This window comes from Hypanus sabinus, chromosome 1 (assembly GCF_030144855.1).
Source record: "Hypanus sabinus isolate sHypSab1 chromosome 1, sHypSab1.hap1, whole genome shotgun sequence".
Taxonomy (NCBI): Eukaryota; Metazoa; Chordata; class Chondrichthyes; order Myliobatiformes; family Dasyatidae; genus Hypanus; species Hypanus sabinus.
In genome coordinates, this window is record NC_082706.1 from 142,971,566 (window position 1) to 142,997,594 (window position 26,029).

At 44.2% G+C, this 26,029-nt stretch overlaps 1 protein-coding gene across 4 annotated transcripts in view; it reads left to right on the plus strand.

The window, feature by feature from the left end:
* Positions 1-26,029, plus strand: part of LOC132398368 (oxysterol-binding protein-related protein 1-like) — a 278,314-nt gene that overhangs the window by 45,158 nt on the left and 207,127 nt on the right. For all 4 annotated transcript variants that reach the window (XM_059977690.1, XM_059977684.1, XM_059977700.1 and 1 more), the window contains exons 8-14: positions 334-478; positions 5,582-5,649; positions 8,254-8,298; positions 16,071-16,144; positions 16,240-16,303; positions 17,808-17,909; positions 20,955-21,080. In XM_059977690.1, coding sequence (XP_059833673.1) covers positions 334-478; positions 5,582-5,649; positions 8,254-8,298; positions 16,071-16,144; positions 16,240-16,303; positions 17,808-17,909; positions 20,955-21,080 — 624 coding nt within the window. The remainder of the gene's footprint in view (positions 1-333; positions 479-5,581; positions 5,650-8,253; positions 8,299-16,070; positions 16,145-16,239; positions 16,304-17,807; positions 17,910-20,954; positions 21,081-26,029) is intronic.

Here is a 26,029-nt window from a genome sequence, read left to right on the forward strand (position 1 = left end):
ACGAGTGGCTATTCTGTGCCCCGGGCTCCCAGCAGCTTCTGTGGAACCGTGGGACCTGAGGAACCTGGAAGCAGGAACCTGAAGGACCCACATTCAGGAACAGCTTCTTCCCCTCCACCATCACATTTCTGAGCGGTCCTTGAACACCACTTCATTATTCCTGTTATTTCTTGTGTAATTTGTATAATTTTATGTACTTACACTGTACTTCTGTTGCAAAACACCAGCTTTCATGTCATTCAAGACGGTGATGCAAAACCGGATTCTGACTGAATCAGTAATGATGACCCAGCTCCTGCCGAGGAGATTCATTGAAATGTTTTTTCTGTTTAGCTGAACAGGCCCAACCCCCCAGCCGTCAACTGCACGGACAGGCTGGGTAACACACCATTACACTGTGCAGCATATCGGGGACAGAAGCAGTGTACCATCAAACTCCTCAAGTGTGGAGCGGACACCGGCATCAAGAACAATAACGGTGAGTAGCTCCTGCCATTACTGCCAAGGAGTTCAGAGTTGTCTGCAGTTCGGGGCACCCCGTTACATGATGGAGGATGTGAGCTATAAGGAGAGGTTGGACAAACCATCCCGTGATAGTCGACTCGTAGGTTGACGGGGCAGTAAAAGAGTATCTGTTAGTCGAAGCATGGAGTTTGCGGGTCAGGAACTTCCAGTTATAGCAGGATCTGCTGTACGAGGAGATGTTGAGTAGACTGAGTTCGAATTCTGTAGCATTTAGAAGACTGAAGGGGGATCGCACTAAAAGGACGGATTGTCTATGGAGTCTCTGGGTGGAAGTTAGGAAAAGGACGGGGTCAATAACTCTACTGGGTGTTTTTTCTAGACCAGCCAATGGTAACAGAGACAGCGAGGAGCAGATAGAAAGACGGGTTCTGGAAAGGTGTGAGAATAACAGGGTTGTTGTGGTGGGAGATTTTAATTTCCCAGATATTGATTGGCATCTCCCTAGAGCAAGGGGTTCAGATGGGGTGGAGTTTGTTAGGTGTGTTCATGAAGGTTTCTTGACACAATATGTAGATAAGCCTACAAGAGGAGAGGCCGTACTTGATCTGGTATTGGGAAATGAACCTGGACAGGTGTCAGATCTCTCAGTGGGAGAGCATTTTGGAGATGGTGATCATAATTCTATCTTCTTTACCATAGCATTGGAGAGGGATAGGACCAGATAAGTTAGGAAAGCATTTAATTAGAGTAAGGGGAAATATGAGGCTATCAGGCAGGAACTTGGAAGCATAAATTGGGAACAGGTGTTCTCAGGGTAATGTATGGAAGGAATGTCGCAAATATTCAGGGGATATTTGTGTGGAGGTCTGCATAGGTACTTTCCAATGAGACACGGAAAGGATGGTAGGGTACAGGAACCATGGTGTACAAAGGTTGTTGTAAGTCTAGTCAAGAAGAAAAGAAAAGCTTACGATTCAAAAAAACAAGGTAATGATAGAGATCTAGAAGATTATAAGGCTAGGAGGAAGGAGCTTAAGAATGGAATTAGGAGAGCCAGAAGGGGCCATGAGAAGGCCTTGACAGACAGGATTAAGGAAAACCCCAAGGCATTCTACAAGTATGTGAAGAGCAAGAGGATAAGACGTGAGAGAGACAGGACCAATCAAGTGTGACAGTGGAAAAGTGTATGGAACCGGAGGAAATTGCAGAGATACTTAATGAGTACTTTGCTTCAGTATTCAATGCGGAAAAGGATCTTGGTGATTATAGGGATAACTTGCAGCGGACAGAAAAGCTCGAACATATAGATATTAAGAAGATGTGCTGGCGCTTTTGGAAAACATTAAGATGGCTAAATCACTGGGACCGGACGAGATGTACCCCAGGCTACTGCGGGAGGTGAGGGAGGAGATTGCTGAGCCTCTGGCAATGATCTTTGCATCATCAATGGGGATGGGAGAAGTTCCGGAGGATTGGAGGGTTGGAAATGTTCTTCCCTTATTCAAGAAAGGGAGTAAAGATAACCTAGGAAATTATAGGCCAGTGAGTCTTACTTCGGTGGTTGGTAAGTTGATGGAGAAGATCCTGAAAGGCAGGATTTATGAACATTTGGAGAGGCATAATATGATCAGGAATAGTCAGCATGGCTTTGTCAAAGGCAGGTTGTGCCTTAAGAGCCTGATTGAATTTTTTGAGGATGTGATTAAACACATTGATGAAGATTAAACAGTAGATGTAGTGTATATGGATCTCAGCAAGGCATTTGACAAGGTACCCCGTGCAAGGGTTATTGAGAAAGTAAGGAGGCTTGGGATCCAAGGGGACATTGCTTTGTGGATCCAGAACTGGCTTGCCTACAGAAGGCAAAATGTGTTGTAGGTGGGTCATATTCTGCATGGAGGTCAGTGACCAGTGGTGTGTTTCAGGGATCTGTTCTGGGACCCCTACTCTTCTTGATTTTTATAAATGACCTGGATGAGGAATTGGAGGAATGAGTTAGTAAATTTGCTGATGACCCAAAAGTTGGGGGTGTTGTGGATAGTGTGGAGGGCTGTCAGAGGTTACAGCGAGACATTGATAGGATGCAAAACTGGGCTAAGAAGTGGTTGATGGAGTTCAACCCAGATAAGTGTGAATTGGTTCGTTTTGGTAGGTCAAATATGATGGAAGAATATAATATTAATGGTAAGAATCTTGGCAATGTGGAGGATCAGAGGGATCTTGAGGTCTTCATTAATAGTGGAATTGAATTTAGGAGCCGAGAGGTAATGTTGCAGCTATATAGGACTCTGGTCAGACTCCACTTGGAGTACTGTGCTCTGTTCTGGTCACCTCCCTACAGGAACAATGTGGAAACCATAGAAATGCTGCAGAGGAGATTTACATGGATGTTGCCTGGATTGGGGAGCATGCCTTCTGAGAATAGGTTGAGTGAACTTGGCCTTTTCTCCTTGAAGTGATGGAGGATGAGAGGTGACCTGATAGAGGTGTATGAGATGATGAGAGGCATTGATCATGTGGATAGTCAGAGGCTTTTTCCCAGGGCTGAAACGGTTGCCACAAGAGGACACAGGTTTAAGGTGCTGGCGAGTAGTACAGAGGAGGTAAGTTTTTTTTTACGCAGAGAGTGGTGAGTGTGTGGAATGGGCTGCCAGCGATGGTGGTGGAGGTGGATACGATAGGGTCTTTTAGGAGTCTTCTGAATAGGTACATGGAGTTTAGAAAAATGGAGGGTTATGTGTAACCCTAGGTAATTCGTAAGGTGGGGTCATGTTCGGCACAGCTTTGTAGGCCGAAGGGACTGTATTGAGCTGTAGGTTTTCTATGTTGCTAAAACTGAAAAATCTGGACAGGAGGAGGATATTGGGCCCTGGTCCAAAACTGCTCATCCAGGGGATAGTTTGTGAATAAGGAATGTCTACTAAGGACAAGGATGAGGAGGAACTTGTCCTTTGGGAGGGTGGGGAGTCCTTGGGATTCTCTCCCTTGGAGTGGTGTGTAGTCCCAGTCATGTAGTTCAATCAGAGATTAATAGAATTCTGAATATTAATGGAATCAAAGCATACTTAGCAAGGTAAATAGGAGGGGCATCTTGATCAGCTGGGCATGTTGTCTAATGATTGGCAAATGGCTTTCAATCCAGAAAAATGTGAGTTATTGCTTTTTGGGAGTTTAGAACAGGGGTGGAATTGTACAGTAAATGGAGGAGTCCAGAGATTGGAATTGTAAAGTGAATGGTCAGGCCCTGGGATTGTGATTGGGATTGGAATTCTACAGTGAATGGTCGGGTCCTTGGATTGGAATTGTACAGTGAATGATCAGATCCTGAGATTGGAATTGGAATTGTGCAGTGAATGGTTGGGCCCTGAGATTGGAATTGGAATTATACAGGGAATGGTGGGGCCTTGAGGAGTGTTATGGAACAGAAAGACATTGTTTCCTGACAGTGGCGTCACTGTTGATCAGTGTCAAAAAAAAGCCTCTTTCGTGTCAAAGTGGAAACAGGTCTCTTCAAAGTGATCTTAGTCAATTACAAATATAAAAAGTAACAAAGTAATTAATGCATAAGTATTCGTCCCCTTCAAATCAGTATTTAATGGATGGGTCTGTGACAGCTTTGCACACCAGAACACGACAGTTTTTCCCCATTCTTCACAAAACTGCTCAAGCTCTGTCAAGTTACATGGGGATCATGAATGAACAGCCCTTTTCAAATCCAGCCATAAATTCACAATTGGATTGAGGTCTGAACTCCGACTTGGCACCTCCAGGACAGATTTTGTTGTTTGTAAGCTGTTCCTGTGTAGCTTTGACTTTATGCTTGGGGTCATCGTCTTGCTGGAAAACAAATCTTCTCCCAAGTTGCAGTTCTCTTGCAAACTGCAACAGGTTTTCCTCAAGGATTTCCCTGTCTTTTGTCACATTCAATTTACTCTCCACTTTACTCGTGAAGCATCCCCACAGCATGATGCAGCCACCATTATGCTTCACAGTAGGGATGGTGTGTTTTTCATGATGTGTGGTGTTTGGCTTATGCCAAACATAGCATTTAGTTTGATGGCCAAAAAGCTCAATTTTGGTTTCATCAGACCATAGAACCTTCTTCCAGCTGACTCCAGAGTCCCCACATGACTTCAGGCAGACTCTAGTCAAGATTTGATGTGAGTTTGTTTCAACAGTGGTTTTCTCTTTGCACTCTCCCATAAAGCTGCAATGGGTGAAGCACCTGGGCAACAGTTGTATGCACAGACTCTCCCATCTCAGACACTGAAGCTTGTAACCCCTCCAGAGTTGTCATGGGTCTCTTGGTGACCTCCGTCACTAGTCCCCTTCTTGCACATTCACTCAGTTTTTGAGGACAACCTGCTTTAGGCAGATTTACAGCTATGCTATTTTCTTGATGATTGACTTAATTGTATTCCAAGGGATATTCGGTGACTTGGAAATTTTCTTGTATCCATCTGCTGACTTGTGCTTTTCAATAACCTTTACATGGAGTTGCCTGGAGTGTTCTTTTGTCTACATGGTGTAACTTTTGCCAGGGTACTGACTCATCAGCAGCTGGACCTTCCAGATAACAGGTGTAATTTACTACAATCAATTGAAACACTAATTGCACATAGGTGATCTCCATTTAACTAATTATGTCACTTAAAACTAATAGCTGCACCAGTGATGATTTGGTGTGTCATATTAAAGGGGGTGACCACTTATGCAATCAATTATTTTGTGTTTTATAATTATAACTTATTTAGATCACTTTGTGGAGATTTGCTTTCACTGACACAAAATAGTCCTTTCTGTTGATCAGTGTCAAAAAAAACCCAAATTAGATCCACTGTAATTCAATGTTGTAAAACAAAAACATGAAAACTTCCAAGGGGCATGAATACTTTTTATAGGTACTGTATATAGATAGGAAAAGTGTAGAGAGATATGGGCCAAACGTGGGCAAGTGGGACGAGCTGAGATGGGCATTTTGATTGGCTGGGACCATTATGGCCAAAGGGCTTGTTTCCCTGCTGTATGTCTCTGATGCCTCCTGTTTTTCAACTCATTCCCTTAATGGATTGATAATCACAGACCCTTTTAACCTCCCTTGAATTTTCTTTCACAGATCAGTTGCCTTATGACCTGGCTTGTGGCACAGAGATCAGACAAATACTCGGAGGCAAATCATACAAGGTTGGTCTGTCCAGTCCTTGGGAGCTTCACTTCTTCCTTTAAACAGAGTCTGTGGGGGTTAATACTGCGTTTGCCCATAGCTTCCTGCAGAAGATCTCACTCGGAGATACCAGATCACTGCAGACTCTAGTCCTCAGCACTGCAGTGACCTCATGGGATCAGAGGTAGAATGCTGTGTTGTTAGCCGCAAGAAGCCTTTTTCTGAATGGATAAAGATTTAGCTTCAAGTGTTAAAATAATGGAATTCCATAAAGCTGTGAGAATATATATAAAACTATAGGTAATGTAGATTGTTAGTCTTTTTCCCAGGGTGGAAATGACAGATATTAGAGTGTATAGTTTTAATGTGAAGACGAGAAAGCTTGAACGAGATTTACAAGGCAACTTTTTTTTCATGCAACCATTGGAGGTGCTTGGAACGGGCTGGCAGGGGAAGCAGTTATGATAGTGAAGTTTAAAAGGCATTTAGGCAGACACATGAACAGGCGGGAAATTAAGGTATATAGACTATATGTGGCAGGTGGGATTATTTTAAAATGACATGGTTCAAAGTGCATTCAAGGTAAATTTATTTTCGAAGTGCAGGTATGTCGCCATATATAACCCTGAGATACATTTTCTTGCAGACATATTCAATAAATCGATAATAGAATAATAAACATAATAGAATCAGTGAAAGACCAAACCAACTTAGGCGTTCAGCCAGTGTGTAAAAGACAACAAACGGTGCAAATGCTAAAAGAAAGAATTAATAATAATAAATAAATAAGCAATAAATATTGAGAACATGAGGTAGTTTTTGAAAGTGAGTCCATAGGCAGTGGGAACGTTTCAGAGATGGGCCAAGTGAAGTGATGGTTGAGGACCATCCTGGTAATAGAGCCTTGAAGCTCCTGTACCACCTTCCTAGTGGAAGCAGCAAGAAGAGATCATGTCCTGGGTGGTGGGGTCCCTGTTGATGGATGCTCCTTTGTGTAGATGTGTTCAATGTTGGAGAGGGTGTTAACTGCCATGGACTGGGCCATATCCACTACTTTTTGTAGGATTTTCTGTTCAAGGACATTGAAGATTCCAGACAAGGCTGTGATGCAGCCAGTCAATATACTCTCCACGACACATCCATCGAAATTTGTCAAAGTTTGAGATTGCAAACTCCCAAGGAAGTAGAGGTGCTGCCTTGCTTCCTTTGACAGGTCCTCTGAAATAATAACACCAAGGGATTTAAAGTTGCTAACCCTCTCCACCTCTGATCCTCCAGTGGGGACTGGCTCATTGACCTCTGGTTCCTCCTCCTGAAGTCAATAATCAGTTCCTTGGTCTTGCTGACATTGAGTGAGAGGTCATTGTTATGGCCAGGTTTTCAATCTCACTAAAATATGCTGATTCGTCACCACCTTTGATTCGGCCTACCACAACGGTGTCATCAGCAAACTTGAATACGGTATTGGAGCTTTGCTTAGCCACACGGTCATAAGTGTGAACTGAGTAGAACAAGGGGCTGAGCACACAGCCTTGAGGTGCACCTGTGCTGATGGAGATTGTGGAGGAGATGTTGTTGCCAATCCGAACTGACTGGGGTCTGCAAGAAAGGAAATTGAGGATTCAATTGCAGAAGGAGGTTTTGAGACCAAGGTCTTGAATCATATTGATTAGTTTTGAGGAGATGACGGTATTGAATGCTGAGCTATAGTTGATAAAGAGCATCCTGATGTATACATCTTTGCTGTCCAGATGTTCCAGAGTTGAGTGAAGAGCAAATAAGATGACATCTTGTTGCTCGTAGGCAAATTGGAGTGGGTCCAAGTTGCTTCTCAGACAGGAGTTGATATGTTTCATTTCTAACCTCTCCAAACATTTCATCACTGTGGTTGTAAGTGCGACTGGACAATAGTCAATGAGGCACGATACCACATTCTGGTATAATTGAGGCCAGCTTGAAGTGAAAGGTTAAAGCTCCCAGTGAACGCTCCAGCCGGTTGATTAGTACAGGTCTTTAGTACTTGGCCAGGTACTCCGTCCAGGTGGCATATTTTTCGTGGGTTCACCCTCATGAAGGCTGCTCACACATCGACCAAATTGACTGAAGTCACAGGACCACTGGGGGCTGTGGCAGTTCCGGATGGTTCCTCCCTGTTTTGATGGTCAAAGTGAGCATAGCAGTGATTGAGCTCACCTGGAAGCGAAGCTATGATGTCGCTTATGTCACTTGATTTAGCTTTTTAAAGATAGGTGATAGTATTCATGCCCTGCAGCAACTGTCAAGCATCCTTGGTTGATTCATGTTTAGTCTAGGATTGGCACTTCACCCGTGAGTCGGCTTTCCATAGAACTACCTGCATAACTTGTAACTGTTTTTGGTCATCAGACTTTGAACGCTTCTGATGTGGCCCTGAACAGATTGCAGATCTCATGGTGGGCACAGCCTGTATGGGGGAAAGGGCCTGTTCCTGTGTTGCACTGCTCTGTGTTTTAACATCTGGCTATTAAAGCTGTGAATTGCCAACACTGTTTCCAAATGGGTACAAATTCTGGGAAGTATTTTGAATTTTTATAATGTGTGCAGGGCAAGTGTTCCAACTAATATCAGCTGTTTCTCCTCTTTAGGGAAAGCATAAAATGGTGCAGAGATTTGAAGGACCACTTTTTAAGGTAATTCTCTTCGTGTACATGCGTGAGAGCTGATTAGTGTGACATACACATACAAAGAATCCAAGCAAAGAGAGAGACCATTCAGCCCACCATAGAGTCGTCAAGTTGTAGAGGAGTACGGCACAGAAAGAGCCCATCTAGTCCATGATGAAAACCTGCCTACTCCCAATGACCTGCAAGGGATCGTAACCCTCCATATCCATGTACCTACCCAAACTTCTCATAAGTGTTGAAATTGGAGCTCGCGTGGACCACGTGCTGGCAGCTTATTCCGCATAGTCATGACCCTCTGAGTGGAGAAGTTTCACCTTAGACGTCTCGCCTTTCACCCTTAAGCAGTGAACTCTGGCTGTAGTCCCACTGAGCCTCAGTAGAAAAACCCTGCTTGCATTTACCTTATCTATACCCCTTATAATTTTGCGTTGCATCTATCAAATCTCCTCTCAATCTGCTCCGTTCCAAAGAATACAGTCCTGACCAATTGAACCTTTCCTTATAACTCCGCTCCTCCAGACCCAGCAATGTCCTTGTCAATTTTCTCTGCATTCTTTCAACCTTGTTCACATCTTTCCTATAGGCAGGTGACCAGAATGCTTCAAATTAGACCTCACTAATATACAACTTCAACATAACATCTCATCTTCTATAATCGATACATTGATTTATGAAGGCCATTGTGCCAAAAGCTTTCTTTACAACCCTATCTACCAGTGACACCACTTTCATCGAATTATGGACCTGTATTCCCAGATCCCTTTGTTCTACCACACTCCTCAGTGCTCTACCGTTCACTGTGTAGGACCTACCCTGGTTGGTTCTACTGAAGGGCAAAACCTCACATTTGTCTGTGTTAAGTTCCATCTGCTATTTTTCAGCCCATTTTTCCAGCTGGTCCAGGTCCCTCTGCAAGCCTTGATAGCCTTCCTTGCTGTCCAGTACACCCCTAGTCTTGGTGTCATCCACAAATTTGCTGATCCAGTTGATCACATTATCATCCAGATCATTGATATAGACAACAAACAACAAAGAACCCAGCACTGATCATTGCAGTACTCCACTAGTAACAGGCTTCCAGTCAGAGAGGCAACCTTCTACCATTCTCTGGTTTCTCCCAGAAAGCCAGTGTCTAATCCAATTTACTACTTAATTCTGAATGCTGAGCAACTGAACCTTCTTGACCAGACTCCCATGCGAGAACTTGTCAAGTGCCTTACTAAACAGCTACTGCTTTGCCTTCATCCAATTTTCTGGTAATTTCCTTGAAAAACTCTAAGATTGGTTAGACATGTCCTACCATGTACAAAGCCATGCTGACTATCCTTAATCACTCCATGTCTATCCACGTACCTACATATCCAGTCTCTTGGAATACTGTCCAATAACTTTCCTACAACTGATGTCAGACTCATCAGCCTATAATATCCTGGTTTATTTTTAGCAAACAACATCCTCCAATACTCTGGCACCTTACCTGCGCTAAGCATGTTTTAAATATCTCTGCTGGGGTTCCTCCCGTAGGCTTTGAGGAAACACCTTGACTAGCCCTGGTGATTTATGGATCCTGATTTGCCTCTGGATAGCAAATCAGCTCCTCCTCCGAAATCGGTATAGGGTCCATGAAGTTGATACCACTTTGCCTCACTTCTATAGACTCAATATTCATCTCCTGAATAAAGTTGCAAAGAATGCATTTAAGATCTCCCCCATCTGTTTTGGCTCCACACCTGGATTACCTTTCTGATCTTCCAGAGAACCTATGCTATCCCTGGCAATTCTTTTGCTCTTAACATATCTATTGAATCCATTGGGTTCTCCTTCACCATGTCTGCTAGAGCAACTTCATGCCTTCTTTTAGCCTCCGGATTTCTTTCTTATGTGTCCTGTTGCATTTCTTATACTCTGTAAGCACCTCATTTGTTCCTACTTGTTTAAACCCGATATGCACCTCCTTTTCTCTCTTAACCTGGGCCTCAATATCTCTTGAAAACCAAGGTTCCCTGCACCTGCTATCTTTACCTTTTATTCGGCAGGCATATACAAGCTTGTACTTTCAAAATTTCATTTTTGAAGGCCTTCAGTTTCCAAGTACTCCTTTGCCAGAAAACAGGCTGTCCCAAACCACACTTGCCAGATAATTTCTGATACAATCAAAATTGGCCTTTCTCCAATTTAGAATCTCAACCTGCAGACCAACCTATCTCTTTGCATATTTACTTAGAAACTAATGGCATTGTGGTCACTGGATGCAAAGTGTTCCCCTTCACAAACTTCTGGCACCTGTCCTGACTCATTCCCTAATAGCAAGTCGAGTATTGCACACTCTCTCTTTGGAACTTCTGTGTACTGATGAAGGAAACTTTCCTGAGCATATTTAACAAACTCTATCCCATCCAGTCCTTTTTACAATATGGGAGTCACAGTCAATATGTGAAAAGTTAATATCACCTACTATAACAACCTTATGTTTCTGGCACCAGTCTGCGAACTCTTTACAAATCTGTATCTCTATATCCCAAGGACTGTTGTGTGGTCTGTAATATAGCCCCACTGATGTGGTCAAACCTTTATTTCTCAGTTTCACCCATAACACCTCACTAGTCACAGACGGAACACTGCCGTAATGTTTTCCTTGACTGGTAATGCCAGCACTCTTCCTTTAATCCCTCCCACTCTGCCACAATAAAACAATGGAACCCTGGAATATTGAACTGCCTGCCCTGCCCCTCCTGCAACCAAATCTCACTAATGGCTCCAAAGTCATAATTTCAGGTGTTGATCCATGCTCTGAGCTCATCTGCCTTTCCTACGATACTGCTTGCGTTGAAATACACACAGTTCAGGACACTAGTGTCAACCTTTCATGCTCAACCTTTCGATTCCTGACTTTGGGGTCTTACCAACATCTGTCTCCCCGACCACGGCACTATCTGTTCTGGCACTCTGGTTCTCATCCCCTACAGCTCTAGTATAAACCCCACCGTGCAGCATTAACAATCCTTCTCACTGGAATATTAATCCTCATCGATTTCAGTTGCAAACGGTCCCTTCTGTACAGGTCCCACCTTCCATAAGACATTGGAGTAGAGTTAGGCCATTTGGCCCATCATTTTGCTCTGCCATTCAATCATGGCTGATCCTTTTCTTCCCCCTCCTCAGCCCCACTCCCTGGCCTGCTCCCCATAACCTTTCATGCCGTGTCCAATCAAGAACTATCAAGCTCTGCCTTAAATATGCCCAATGACCTGACCTTCACAACTGCCTGTGGTTATAAATTCCACAAATTCACCATCCTCTGGCTAAAGAAATTTCTCCTCATCACTGTTTTAAATGAACTCCCCTCTATCCTGAGGCTGTGCCCTCTTGTCCTAGACTCCCCCACCCTGGGAAACATCTTTTCTACATCTGCTCTGTCTCCGCCTTTCAACATTCGAAAGGTTTCATTGAGAACCCCCCCCCCCCCACCCCAACCCCATCCTTTTAAATTCCAGTGAGTACAGACCCAGAGCTATCAAACGTTTCTCGTATGATAACCCTTTCATTCCCAGAATCACCCTTGTGAACCTCCTCTGGACCCTCTCCAATGCCAGCACATCTTTTCTTAGATGAAGAGCCCAGAACTGTTCACAATACTCAGGTGAGGCCTCACCAGTGCCTTATAAAGCCTCAGCAGCATATCCCTGCTCTTGAAATGGATGCTAACATTGCATTTGCCTTTCTCCCCACCAATTCAACCAGCAAGTTTCGGGTGTTCTGCACAAGGACTTCCAAGTCCCTTTGCATCTCAGATTTTTGGATTTTCTCCCCATTTAGATAATAGTCTGCACATTTATTTCTACTACAAAAGTGCATGACCATGCATTTTCCAACATTGTATTTCATTTGCCATTTCCTTGTCCATTCTCCTAATTCGTCTAAGTTCTTCTGCAGCCTACCTCAACACTACCTGCCCCTCCACCAATCTTCATATCATCTGCAAACCTGGCAACAAAGCCATCTATTCCATCACCTGCGGAACACTACTGGCAGCCAACCCGAAGAATGCCCTTTCATTCCCACTCACTGCCTCCTACCAATCAGCCAATGTTCTAACCATGCCAGTAACTTTCCTGTAATACCATGGACTCTTAAGTTGGTAAGCAGCCTTCTGTGTGGCACATTGTCAAAGTCTTTCTGAAAGTCCAGGAATACAACATCCACTGCATCCCATTCATCTATCCTACTTTCAGTCTCCTCAAAGAATTCCAACAGGTTCGTCAGGCAACATTTTCCCATAAGGAAACCATGCAAACTTTGTCTTTTTTTGTCCTGTGTCACCAAGTACTTCATAACCTCATCCTTAACAATTGACTCCAACATCTTCCCAACTACTGAGGTCAGGCTAACTAGTCTATAATTTCCTTCCTGCTGCCTTCCTCCTTTCTTAAAGAGTGGAGTGACATTTGCAATTTTCCAGTCCTCTGGCACTATGCCAGAGTCCAGTGATTTTTGAAAGATCATTACTGATGCCTCCACAATCTCTACCGCTTCCTCCTTCAGAACCCTAAGGTGCAGTTCATCTGGTCCTGGTGACTGATGTACACTCGGGTCTTGCATCTTATTGTTTTCCCTCTTTTCCCTCTCCCTTGTAATAGTAACTGTACTCACTTCTCTTCCCTTGCACCTTTCAACATCTGGCACACTGCTAGTGTCTTCCACAGTGAAGACTGATGCAAAATACGCATTTAGTTCATCTACCATCTCTTTGTCCCTTGTTATTTCTTCTCTGGCCTCATTTTCTAGGGGCCTTATGTCCACTTTCATCTCTCTTTTATTTTTTACATACCTGAAAAACCTTGCACTATCCATTTTGATATTGTTTGCCAGCTTGCTTTCATATTTCATCTTTTCCCTCCTAATGATTCTTTTAGCTGTTCTCTGCAGGCTTATAAAAGCTTCCGAATCCTCTGTCTTACCACTACTTTTTGCTTTGTTGTATGCCCTCTCCTATGCTTTTGTATTAGCTTTGATTTCCCTTGTCAGCCATGGTTGTACTATTTTGCCATTTGAGTATTTCTTTGTTTTTGGAATATATCTATCCTGCACCTTACTCATTTTTCCCAGAAACTCACACCATTGCTACTCTGCTGTCATCCCTGCCAGCATCTCCTTCCGATTTACTTTGGCCAACTCCTCTCTCCTTTACTCCTTTACTGTAATTTTCTTTACTCCGCTGAAATAATGCTATGTTAAACTTTACTTTCTCTCTATCGGATTTCAAGTTGAACTCAATCATACTGTGATCACCACCTCCTAAGGGTTCTTTTACCTTAAGCTCCCTAAACATCACCTCTGGTACATTACATAACACCCAATCCAGTACAGCTGATCCTGTAGTAGATTCAATGACAAACTGCTCTAAAAAGCCATCTTGTAGACATTCAACAAACTCACTTCCCTGGAAGAGAGACCAATGATCCAAAAATCTTATGCCCTCCCTCCCACACCAACTCCTTAGCCATGTATTAAACTGGCCTCACTAGCATGTGGCACAGGTAACATTCCTGAAATCACAACCCTGGAGGTCCTGCCATTAAACTTAGCACCTAACTGTCTGAACACCCTCTGCAGAACTTCATCACTCATCGTACCCATGTCATTGGTCACCTACCTGGATCATGACCTCTGGCTGTTCATCCTCCCACTTAAGAATGTTGAGGACTCCATCTGACATGCCCCAGGCCCTGGCATTCGGGAGGCAGAATTCCATCCGGGAATCTCATTCTTGCCCACAAAACCTCCTGTCTGTTCCCCTAACTAATGAATCCCCTATCACCACAAAGTGCCTCTTCTCTCCCCTTCCCTTTTGAGTCCCAGAGCCAGACTGAATGTCAGAGATCTGACCGCAGTGACTTTCCTCTGTTAGGTCATCCTGCCAGCAGTATCCAAAGTGATATACCTGTTGTTGAGGGGGATGGCCACGGGTACTCTGTACTGGCTGTTTTACCCCTTTACCCTTCCTGACGGTCACCCAGTTTCCTGTGAACTGAACTTTGGGTGTAGCTACCTCTCTATATGTCCTACCTATCACCCTGTCGGCCTCTCGAATGATCAGGAGTTCATCCAGTTCCAGCTCCAACCCCTTGACACAGATTGATAGAAGCAGCAACTATATTCATTTCTCGCAGTTGTAGTTGTCATGGCAAAGGAAGGTCTCCCTGCCTTCCCAAGTCCTGCAAGAGGAGCATCCCACTATCCTACCTAGCATCTCTACTGCCTAGTTAAACAGGTATAAAGAAGGGAAGGAAAAATAAAGCAACACACACACAAAATGCCAGAGGAACTCAGCAGGTCAGACAGCATCGATGGAAAAGAGTAAACAGTTTCAAGCTGAGAACCTTCATCAGGTCTGGAGAAAAAAGATGAGATCTTAACCTAGAGATTTTCTTTTTTTTTTGACTGAAACCTGTCTTTGCTGAAACCTCTGAGAACTAAAGCCTCAAGATCACCTTTCTGACCCTGCCCACTCAGACGAGGATTGCCACTGTGCTTGCCCCGCCTTCCTTTCAGTCTCAAACGCGGATTGGTCACTGGTCAAAGCTCTATTACACCTTGTGGATGCCAACTATTGTACTCATCTATATCAATCCCAAAGTCAAGTTGTATATGTGCAAGGACATGTATGCATAGGTGCAATCAGAAACTTACTCGCAGCAGCATCGCAGGTGCACGGCATCAGATAAGCAGTGTTCACAGGAATAATATAAATTAAACATCGTTTATGTAATGTTTACAAAAACCAATTAGAAAAAGTGGTCTTAGTGTTGCAATCTGAAGTGATTAGGGTTGTAGTGATTGTTTCAAGAACTGAACGGTTGAAAGGAAGTAGTTGTTCCTGAACCTGATGATGTGGGGGCTTCTGTACCTCATGCCCGATAGTAGTTGTCAGAAGGTGGCATGGCCTAGATGGTGGGGAGATTTGGATGTACTAATGTGATAGAGTGACCTATATGAATGGCATACAAGGCAATTTTTTTCACCGTACTGTAATGACGTGGTTAACATTTCAGTAGTCAAATGATTATGATTACAAAATGGGATTAGCTTAGGTGGGCACTCAGGTTGGCATGGATGAGTTGGGCTTGAAAGGCCTGTTTCGGTGCTGTATGTTGCTAAATGCACTTGGTATTAAAAGAAGAATCACCATAACCTCATCTCAAAGACAATTACCACGAAAACTACTGGAGTGTTGTATGATTATTAATGTCCTTCAGGGGAAGAAATCTCTTCTTACCCCACCTGGTGACTACTAACTCACCAAGGTCTTTGATTCTCAACTGCTTCCTCATTATGGGGGAAATTGAGGAGAAACAAAAGATACTGTCAGTAGTCTTCATATCCTGTGATTGTATTAGCAAAATATTTATGGTAGGAGAGCCAACGTAGAGGGTGGTGAAGAGTTGAGCATTCTGATGGGTCTGGAGTTGTGTATTAACCAGACTGGGTGAGAGAGGCAGACTTTCTTTCCTGATAAGGGTTTGGGATCTGGATGGGGTTATAGGTGCAATACAAACATTTCACAGTAACTGTCAGTGAGTCTGTTGTCTTATTGGAGATGTGGGTAATGAATTTACAGAGCTGTGGTGGGACTTGGACCCACCTGTCTGGATGATGAGGCAATGCCCCTGGATGTTGGTCCTTTAATGTCCCACAGCCTTTGCAAATGGTGTTGATGCCTGGCTTTGACTGATCTGGTCCGTGTGTGTATGTTGATCTGATGGTCCTGAATTTTCCAGCGTTCCAGGTTCTTCGGATGGAATTTGTTCTGGGTCGTCTTGGAACATGGAGTGTTGAGCTGGTTTCACAGCCAGTAAGTGTGAGCAGAATATTTTGCTGTGGTCTGTTAATTATGTTGTCTTGTCAATGGATCAGAGTCTTTAACTGTGTCCTTCCTATGTATTTAAGGTCAGAAGCAAAGAGCGATGTGTATCGGCTTGGCTGCAAGAACCTGACACAGGCGGTTTGTATGGTAAGGCTCAGTAGAGGTGGAGAGGGAGGATTTCTCAGAGAAGTCAAACGTATCAGTAAAATCACAACTGGCTGCAGGGAAAATAGGGGAAACAGTAAAAGGATGGTCTGTGATAGGGCAGAGGATAGAAGGGTGGAGTGATGATGGGGTAATGGTGGAGGGTGAGAGAGGCTGATGAACAGAGAGATAAAATGTTGGTCTAGTGGAGAGGTGAATTGAAGATCAAACTTGGATAACCATCCAACCAGTGCAAACCCAACTGAAATCAGGAGAAAAGACCTGATGTGTTGCACGAAGGTCATGGTTAGTCAGGAGCTCACGTGCAGCAAAACTAATCATGACATCCTGACCCAGGTAAGGTGGAGAAGAGTACAGGTGGAGCCTAGTTTTGGTGGGGGAAGGGGGTGAAGGTTGTAGATGTTAAAGGTGGTGGGGCAGATTGGGATGTCCTAGAGATGGGGCACATGGTGAGGAGTTTATAGAAGAGGGTTGCTTTAGGTGAGCTAGTCAACAAAAGGTTATTAAAAGTAACGGGTGATCTTGATCAACTGAGTAAGTGGGTCAAGGAATGACAAATGGAGTTCAGTTCAGTAAGTACGAGGTGTTCTGTTTTAGAAAGTCAAATCAAGGTAGGGCATCCACAGCAAATAGCAGGGCCTGTAGGGCGTTGCACAACTGGTGGTTCTTTGAGTTCATGTACGTGGTCCTCTGAAGGGGGAGTTACAGATCAACAGGACGATGGCAAAGGCTTTTGGCACAATGGCCTCAAATGGTCAAGGCAGTGAGTACGAAATTTGGAATGTTAGGTTGCAGATGTACGAGATGGTGAGGCCGCACTTGGGGGTATTCAGTTTCAGTCACCCTACTAGAGGAAAGATGTTATTAAACTGGAAAGAGTGCAGAAAATATTTACAGGATTCACCAGGTCTTGAACTGAAAGTAATTATAGGGGAAGCTTGGACAGGCTGAGACTATATCCTTGGAACAGAAGATTGAGAAAATGATCTTGTATAAAATCATGAGGAACATAGATGGGGTAATGCATACAGCCCTTCATTTCCCAGGGTTGGGGAATAGAGAACTGGCGGGCATTAGTTTACAGTAAGAGGGGAGAGATTTAATAGGAACTTGAGTGGCAATTTGTTACACTGAGGGTGGTGTGTTTTTTCAGTGAGCTGCCAGGGATAGTGGTTGAGGCAAAGATGGCTTGACAGGTACGAGGATGGAAAAGGTTTAGAGGTCATGAACCAGACGCTGGCAAATGGGACTTGTCTGGATGGGACATCTTAGTTGGCATGGTCCATCTGAGCCAAAGTACCTGTTTTTGTGCTGTATAACTATGTTGGTGGAGAGGGATTGTTGGTTCAATGAACAGCACAGTGTGGAATGTTCTGTCTGATGCAGTGTCTCTTCTGACTTGAAGTTGAGTCAACTGGATAGGGAAATTAATATTGAATGCATATGCTACCGAGTTTCTCATTCCCAATGTATTTTGACCCCAAAGGTTAAAGGGACAGAGGAGAGAGTCTTTTCAGTCAAGTTCTTTGATGACAGCGTTCACATCTTCAAAGCAAACCTGAAGAGCTCACCAACTCTTACAAGTCAAGTGAGTAACGTTAGTACCACAGGGTTCTGGCCTGCTTACTACATAAAACACGTGCAGTCACTGAAGTTATTTAGAGTTCTAGGACACCTGTTATCACAACATTATATTAATGTGTTGGGAACGGGGAACATTGTACTATCAAAGAACCCTCTCAAAAGCAAAGTCAAGTTGTTGCCACATACACAAGTGCACAGGTACAGTGAAAAACTTGGTTGCAGCAGCTTCACAGGCCCGAGGCATCATATAAGCAGCATTCACAAGAGAAGCATGAATTAAACATACCCAAAATGTTTACAAGAAAAAAAGCTATTTAAAACAAAAACGTCCATTTTACTGCAAAGTGTTGCTAAACTGTCGTGTTAGGGCTTACCAATTGGATGTGAAACCTTTTTTACTGGGCGTCTCTGGAAATGTGGCTTGCTAGACCCTCTCACAGCCTCCGGACTCCACGGCGAGTCACCCACCTTTCTCAGGCTTCGTATGTGTAGGGTGAGTGTGACTTTGGTCTTGCCAAATCTGTGAGGTTGGGGTGTCTGGTCCACCCAAACCCTGGTTTGTGTGAATGTTGTGTGGTTGACAAGCTGCTTAATCCTGGAATTATTTTCGTGAATCTCCTTTGAATCCTCTCCAGTTTCAGCACATCCTTTCTAAGATAAGGGGCCCAAAACTGCTCTCAATACTCCAAATGAGGACACCAGTGCTTTACAACTTTCAATATTGCTTCTTTGCTTTTATATTCTAGTCCTCTTGAAAGGAATGGTAACATTGCATTTGCCTTCCTCACCACAGACTCAACCTGAAAATTAACCTTTAGGGAATCCTGCACAAGGACTCCAAATCCCTTTGCACATCAGTTTTTTGTATTTTCTCTCCATTTAGAAAATAGTCAGCTCTTCCATTTCTTCTACCAAAGTGAATGACCATATACTTCCCGACACTGTATTCCATCTGCCGCTTCTTTGCCCACTCTCCTAATCTGTTTGTCCTCCTGTAGCCTCTCTATTTCCTAAAACTACCTGCCGCTCTACCCACCTTCATATTGTCTGCAAACTTTGCAACAAAGCCATCAATTTCATCATCAAATTATTGACATATAATGTAAAAAGAATTGGTCCCAACACAGACCCTGTGTAACACCACTAGTCATTGGCAGCCAACCAGAACAGGCTCCCTTTATTCCCACTCTCTGCCTTCTGCCAATCGGTCACTGCTTTATCCATGCTAGAATCTTTCCGTGGGTTTGTAGCTTAAGCAGCCTCTTGTGTGACACCTTGTCAATAGCCTTCTGAAACTCCAAGTACACAAAACCAATCAAATCTTTGTCTATCACCTGAGCCTGGGACCTCCACCATACCGCTAGTGTCTTCCACAGTGAAGACTGATGTCAAATCCACTCTCGCCTCAATTTTACACTTCATGTAGCTGAAGAAAATTTTGATATCCTCTTTAACATTATTAGCTAGTTTACTTTCATATTTTGTCTTTACCTTCATAATGACTTTTTAGTTGCCTTCTGTAGGCATTTACAGTGCCAATGAGAAGTATTTACCCCCTGAAAGTTTTCATTGAATCATATTGGATTTAATTTGGCTTTTTGTTGACATGGACATGAAGAAGTCTCTTTTCTGGTTGATCAAAGTGAAAAAAGATCTCTACAAAGTGATCTAAATTAATTACAAATCTAAAATACAAAAAAATTGATTGCATAAGTATTCAACCCCTTTAATATAACTCATCAAATCATTGGTGCAGCCAGTAGTTTTCAAGTCACATAATTAGTTAAATGGAGATCACCTGTGTGCAGTCGAAGTGTTCCTCTGATTGTATTAAAAATACACCTGTATCTGGAAGGTCCAACTGCTGGTGAGTCAGTATCCTGGCAAAAACTACACCGTGAAGGCAAAAGAACACTCCAAGCAACTCTGCGAAAATCACAAGTCAGATGGATGCAAGAAAATTTCCAAGTCCCCGAATATCCCCTGGAGTACAGTTAAACCAATCGTCAAAATATGGAAAGAGTATGGCACAGCTGTAAATCTGCCTGGAGCAGGCCGTCATCGGAGACCGTGTGAAAAGTGAGTCAGTACCCTGGCAAAAACTACACCATGAAAACAAAAGAACACTCCAAGCAGCTCCATGTGAAGGTTATTGAAAAGCACAAGTCAGGAGATGGATACAAGAGAATTTCCAAGTCACTGAATATCCCTCGGAGTACAATTAAGTCAATCATCAAGAATATGGCACAGCTGTAAATCTGTGTAGAGCAGGTAGTCCTCAAAAACTGAGTGAATGTGCAAGAAGGGGTCTAGTGAGTGAGACCACCAAGAGACCTATGACAACTCTGGAGGTGTTACAAGCTTCAGTAGCTGAGATGGGGGAGACTGCACATACAACCACTGTTGCCCAGGTGTTTCAATAATCACAGCCTTATGGGAGAGTGGAGAAAACCTCTGTAGGAAAAAAAACTCAGAAAATCTCGGCAAGAGTTTGCCAGAAGGCCAGAAGGCCTGAAGGACTGAAGACAGCCGGAAAAAGGTTCTTTGGTCTGATGGAACAAAAAATTAGCTTTTTAGCCGTCAATATCACAGGCACTTAGGTGCAGACAGCACACCGAATGTATATTATGCTTAAATTATAGTAAGATTAGGGTTGTGCAGTTGGTTCAAGAATGGTTGAAGGGAAGCAGCTGGTTCTTAAACCTGGTGATGTAGGACTTCAGGCTTCTGTACCTGATGCTTGATGGTAGTTTTGAGAAGATAGCAGGACCCAGAGGTGGGGATCCTTGATAAATGTGCAGAGGCATTTCCTTCTGCAGTTGGTGTCAGTGGGAGGAAGGGCTGTGCCGGATAGTCAGTCTCCAAGCTGTGTTCTGTTGGAGTACTTTCATTTAAGGGAGAGTGGATTTTCTCAGACAGTGGGAGAGATTGCCAGCAAGGAGTAGAGTGTTTTTGAAAGGCCATGTGTGCACCACTAGCCAGCTATAAATGTTTCTGTGCAGTTCCTCTTTTTGATCTTGTGAGCTAATTCTCTTATTCAAAAACCTAGGTGTGGCGCCGTGCAATTGAGGAACATTCAGCCTACAGCACTCACTACTGCTCCCAGGATCAGTTCAGTGACTATGAGGAGGACGAAGATTCGCCCTTGACTGAGTCCCTGCAGGAATCGCTGAAGGTATGATGGGATTGATGGATTTGACCCTTCCCACTTGCCTGGTGACTTGCCCATTGCTGCTGACAATTTTGCCTTGCTTGTTAGGGACAGCTCTTCTAGAACACCCCATCCTAGCCATCATGATTTAAACTTCTGTAAGTTATCAAAAGCTTTGCTGACTTACCCTGGAACGTGCTCACCCTGTACTGCTGTAACTGTAGTGCTATACTCTACGTTCTGGTTTCCTTTCTCAGTATCTCAGCCACACAAGCAGATGTTTCCACTATATCTCAGTACCTGTGACGGTGATAATCCAATTATCAATTTTCACTCACCCATCTGCTTGTTGAGTGGTCCTGGGTCCTAATTAAACAGAACCTATTCCTCTTTGGGATGTTGGGAGAAACCAGAGCATCTGGGGAAAGCCCAGGTGGTCCCATGGAGAACGTGCAAACTCCACGCAGGCAGCACCGGAAGTCTGGATTGAAACTGGATCTCTGGAGCTGATAGACACCAGTACTATCAGCTGTATCACCATGGTTCGGAACAGGGGTTCCGAACTATGGACCGCTTGATTAATGGCATAAAGAAGGTTGTGAATCCCTGCTTTAGAACATAGAAGAGTACAGTACAGGAGCAGACCCTTCAGCCCACTATATTTATGCTAGCCACCAAGTGCCCATCTGTAGGAACCTCACTTGGTCTGAAGACTGCTTGTCCTTCCACTGGATTGGGAGGGCTCTGAAGACATGGTATTGGTGGCAACTCTCTGGTCCCTGGAGATAATGTCCTGTAGGTTTTCCAGCTTTCAGGATCATACAGGAGGGTAGGGATCACTCGAACCCAGCTGACCATTAGTATTCTGTATTACACTGTCTTAAGTTTTAAGCAGTCTTTTCCTCGGTTAGTGTGTCAGTGCAATTCTCCACTGTATTCATTGGCCATCTTCACTAAGAGGTGGCTCCTGAGGTATAGGAAGTGGTCCAGGACATTTTACATACACCTTGTACACAGGCTACTCAACCCCTCGGTTCTTTGCTATTGTCTCTGCTCCCCACCTGCCTTCGCTGTCTCCTTTTATCCTTCTCTAGCAAGTTCCTCCTCAACCTCCATCTCTGCTTCTCACTTGGACCCCTGTCTTAGATTTTTTTTAAAAGCTGTGGAGTGCAAAAGTGAGTTAACTTCCTCACTGCGTGTGACTGGCAGCCACGGTGACTCCGCGGTGTGTGATCCGGAGAATTGGGAGCCCCCGTGCCACTAGCAGAAAGTTTCCTGGAATAGAGGGGTGAGGTAGAGGCCAGAATATCATTGTGACATTGGGATAGAATCCTTTTCGTGGGATTGGGAGGGGTGGAGGAAGGCACCCAGAACCTCAGAGGAAAAATGGTGCTGAGGATGGTAAGGATTAAGCAGCATATAAGAACCAAATAAGGCAGGAAGGTAATGTTTTACTGCTCAGGGAGGCCTTAGTAAATTCAGTTAAAGAGTCATAAAATAACACAACACGGAATTATCTAAGCTAATCCCACCTGTCTGTGCTTGGCCCATATCCCTCTAAATCTTTCTTAGCTACATACCTATCCAAATGCCTTTTAAATGTTTATGTACCTGCCTCAACTACTTCCTCCAGCAGCTCATTCTATATCCACACGACCCTCTGAGAAGTTGTCCCTCAGATTTCTACTAAATCTTTCATCTCTCACGAACCTATACCCTGTAATTTTTGGTGCAGTCACCCTATTTATGCCCTTACCTCGGTGAGGTCACCCCTTGTTGGACATTCCAAGGAATGAAGACCTAGCCTGTCCACCCTCTTCCCTTGACTTAGAACTTCTGTCCCTTGCGGTGTCCTCATGAATCTTCTCTGCACCCTTTCCATGTTTTTCCTATAACACGATGACCAAAGGTTCATGCAGTGGTCCAATCGTGGCCTCAGCAGATTTAAGGAATAGTGCTGTACCCAACCCAGGGTGGAACAGTTCAGTTGTAAGGGGAGGCTCGGTCTGTTCAGATTTTCTGATTCACTTACCTATCACATGTACATCGAAACAAGGAGTGAAATACATTGTTTGTGGTAACAACGTAAGGGTGTGCTGGGGGCAGCCTGCGTGTGTTGTCACACAGTCCAACACCAGACTGTGTTCAGCAGAACAACACCAGCTGCAGCAGCAAAACAAGCTCCTTCGCAACACACACAAAATGCTGGAGGAACTCAGCAGGTCAGGCAGCATCCGTGGAAATGAATAAGCAGTCAACATTTTGAGCTAAGAGCTTTTGTCAGGACTGGAAAGGAAGGGGGATGGAGTCAGAGTAAGAGGGTGGGGAGGGGAAGAAGTATAAACAAGAAGGTGATAGATAAAGCCACCTGGGTGGGGGAGAAGGATGAAGTTAGAAGAATAGGTTACAGGGGAAGGTCTCTGTGGGTTGGCATTGACTTGATGGGCCAAATGGCTTCCGAGTGCACCTTGAGGAAATATGAAGTACATGAAAGGGAATCTGAGCCAGGAAGGTTCAGGATAAATGGGATTCAGTGGAACGAGAATCTGAACTGGAATCGGGTTTAATATCACTGGCACACAGTATGTTGTGAAATTTGTTGTTTTGCAGTTGCAATACATAAAAGATATAAAATACAATGAGAAATACTTAATTTGTAAACAAGTTAAATACGTAATGCAAAAGAGAGGAACAAATCGTGAGAAACCCAAAATGCTAGAGGAACTCAGCAGGTCACAGCATCCATGGAAATGAATAAACAGACAACATCTCTGGCAGAAATCCTTCTTCAGTACTATTCTTTTCAGGGAAATTAGTGAGGTAGTGTTCATGGGTTGATTCATTGACTGTCCAGAAATCTGATTGCTGAGGGGAAGAAACTGTTTCTAAAACGTTGAGTGTGGGTCTTCAAGTTCCTGTGCCTCCAATGAGAAGAGGGCATGTCTTCACTCAGCTGGAACTGAAGAATATTCTTGCCAGTTTGGGGGAGAGATGGAGAGCAGCTTTGGGTTGTGAGTGCTTGTTGCCTCATCCATTAGATCAAGAAGGCTGGGATATAAAACTAGTCTCCATGAAAGAAACAAAGGAAATCTGGCCACACAGGGAAGAGTTTCTTTGGCCCATTGTGCCCATCCCATTCAAAGAGAATCAGAACAGACTCGGTATCTGGATTTGGGTCACTCATAGACGTTGTGAAATTTGTTGTTCTGTGGCAGCAGTATAGTGCAAGACATAAAAATTACCGTAAGTTTCAAAAACTAAATGAATTAGCTAAATAACACTTAGCTATTAGATATTAGATACTTATATATTAGCTAAATAAATAAACTAAATAATAAGGGAGCCTAGGGCTTTACTCTTTGGAGAGAAGGAGGATGAGATGAGACATGATAGAGGTGTACAAGATAGTAAGAGGAATAGACAGAGTGGACAGTCAGCGCCTCTTCCCCAGGGCACCACTGCTCAGTACAAGAGGACATGGCTTTAAGATAAGGGGAGGGAAGTTCAAGGGGGATATTAGAGGAAGGTTTTTCACGCAGAGAGTGGTTGGTGCGTGGAATCCACTGCCTGAGTCAGTGATGGAGGCAGATACACTAGTGAAATTTAAGAGACTACTAGATAGGTATAGGGAGGAATTTAAGGTGGGGGTTGTATGTAGGACAGGGTTTGAGGGTCGGCACAACATTGTGGGCCAAAGGGCCTGTAATGTGCTGTACTATTCTAAATTCTGCAAAAGATGAGTAACGAGATAGTGCTCATGTGTTTATGGGCCGTTCAGAAATCTGTTGGTGGTGGGGAAGAAGATATTCCTGAATTGTTTAGTGTTTTCGGGCTTAGTGTTTAGTGTCTTTGGGTCTTCGGGCTCCTGTAACCTAACCCCACCCACTGCACAGCTCAGTTCTCAGCCGTCGGGGCATATGCCTCTCCCACCTTCTCTGGCAGTGAGCTCCAGACTAATGGGGGGTGGGGAGAATGAAGAGTGGTAAATCCTCTCCCCCTCCCCCCCCCCACCAGCAGTGAGTTCCAGACTTCTCGGGGTGGGGTCGATGGGTGGTAAATTCTTCCCCCCACCCTCCAGCAGTGAGTTCCAGACTTCTCAGGGGTGGGGTGAGGGGTGGTAAATCCTATCCCTTCCTCACCAGTCACTTCATCCCTCTCGCTCTCTTCCCGGCCCCTGTGCTGAGGGAAGTGAGCCCTGCACGTTTGAGATTTGACCTGCAGCGACAGCTCTCAGTCCCGGCTCCCTCCTGGAGAAGCTCCTTTGCTCATCGTCCAGTGCAGCCAGCACGGTACAGCACAGGAGTAGGTCCTTCGGTCCAACATGATTCTGAATGAACACAAATCCCCTGTGCCTGCATGTGATCAATATTCCTCCATCATTGCTTATTCATGTGTCCGTCTCTTAAGCACCTCTGTCTGTCTCTACCACTGCCCTGGCAGCCCGTTCCATGTAGCTGCCACTCATTAAAAAATAAACTTTTCCTTCCCATTCTTCTCCTTTGAACTTCCCGCCTCACCATGAATGTGTGTCCTCGAGTATGTGACACTTCTACTCTGGCAGTAAGGTTTTGACTGGTGACCAGAGCTGTATACAGTCGTGGCTTCATTGATGCATTTCACAGACCCAACGCAATATATCTGCTCATACTTGATGCCTTGGCTAGTAAAAGGAAGCAAACTGTGTGCCTTTTTAAGCTCTTCAACTCCTGGTCCTGCGGGGGCATGGATGTCCACTCCAGATCCCTCTGCTCCTTCACACCAGTCAGTGCCTTCCCAGTCATTGTCGTCTCCCCTCCCACGGGTCAGGATTAATCTCTACTGGCTATCTTAGACAGGCACGTAGATGTAAGAAAAACGGAGGGCTCTGGCCTCTAGGAGGGAGGGATTCTGATTGTGGAATAGGCTGGTATAATTTGGTTGGACGTCATGGGCTGAATGGTGTGTACTGTCTGTGTTCTCTTTCTGCCCAGCAG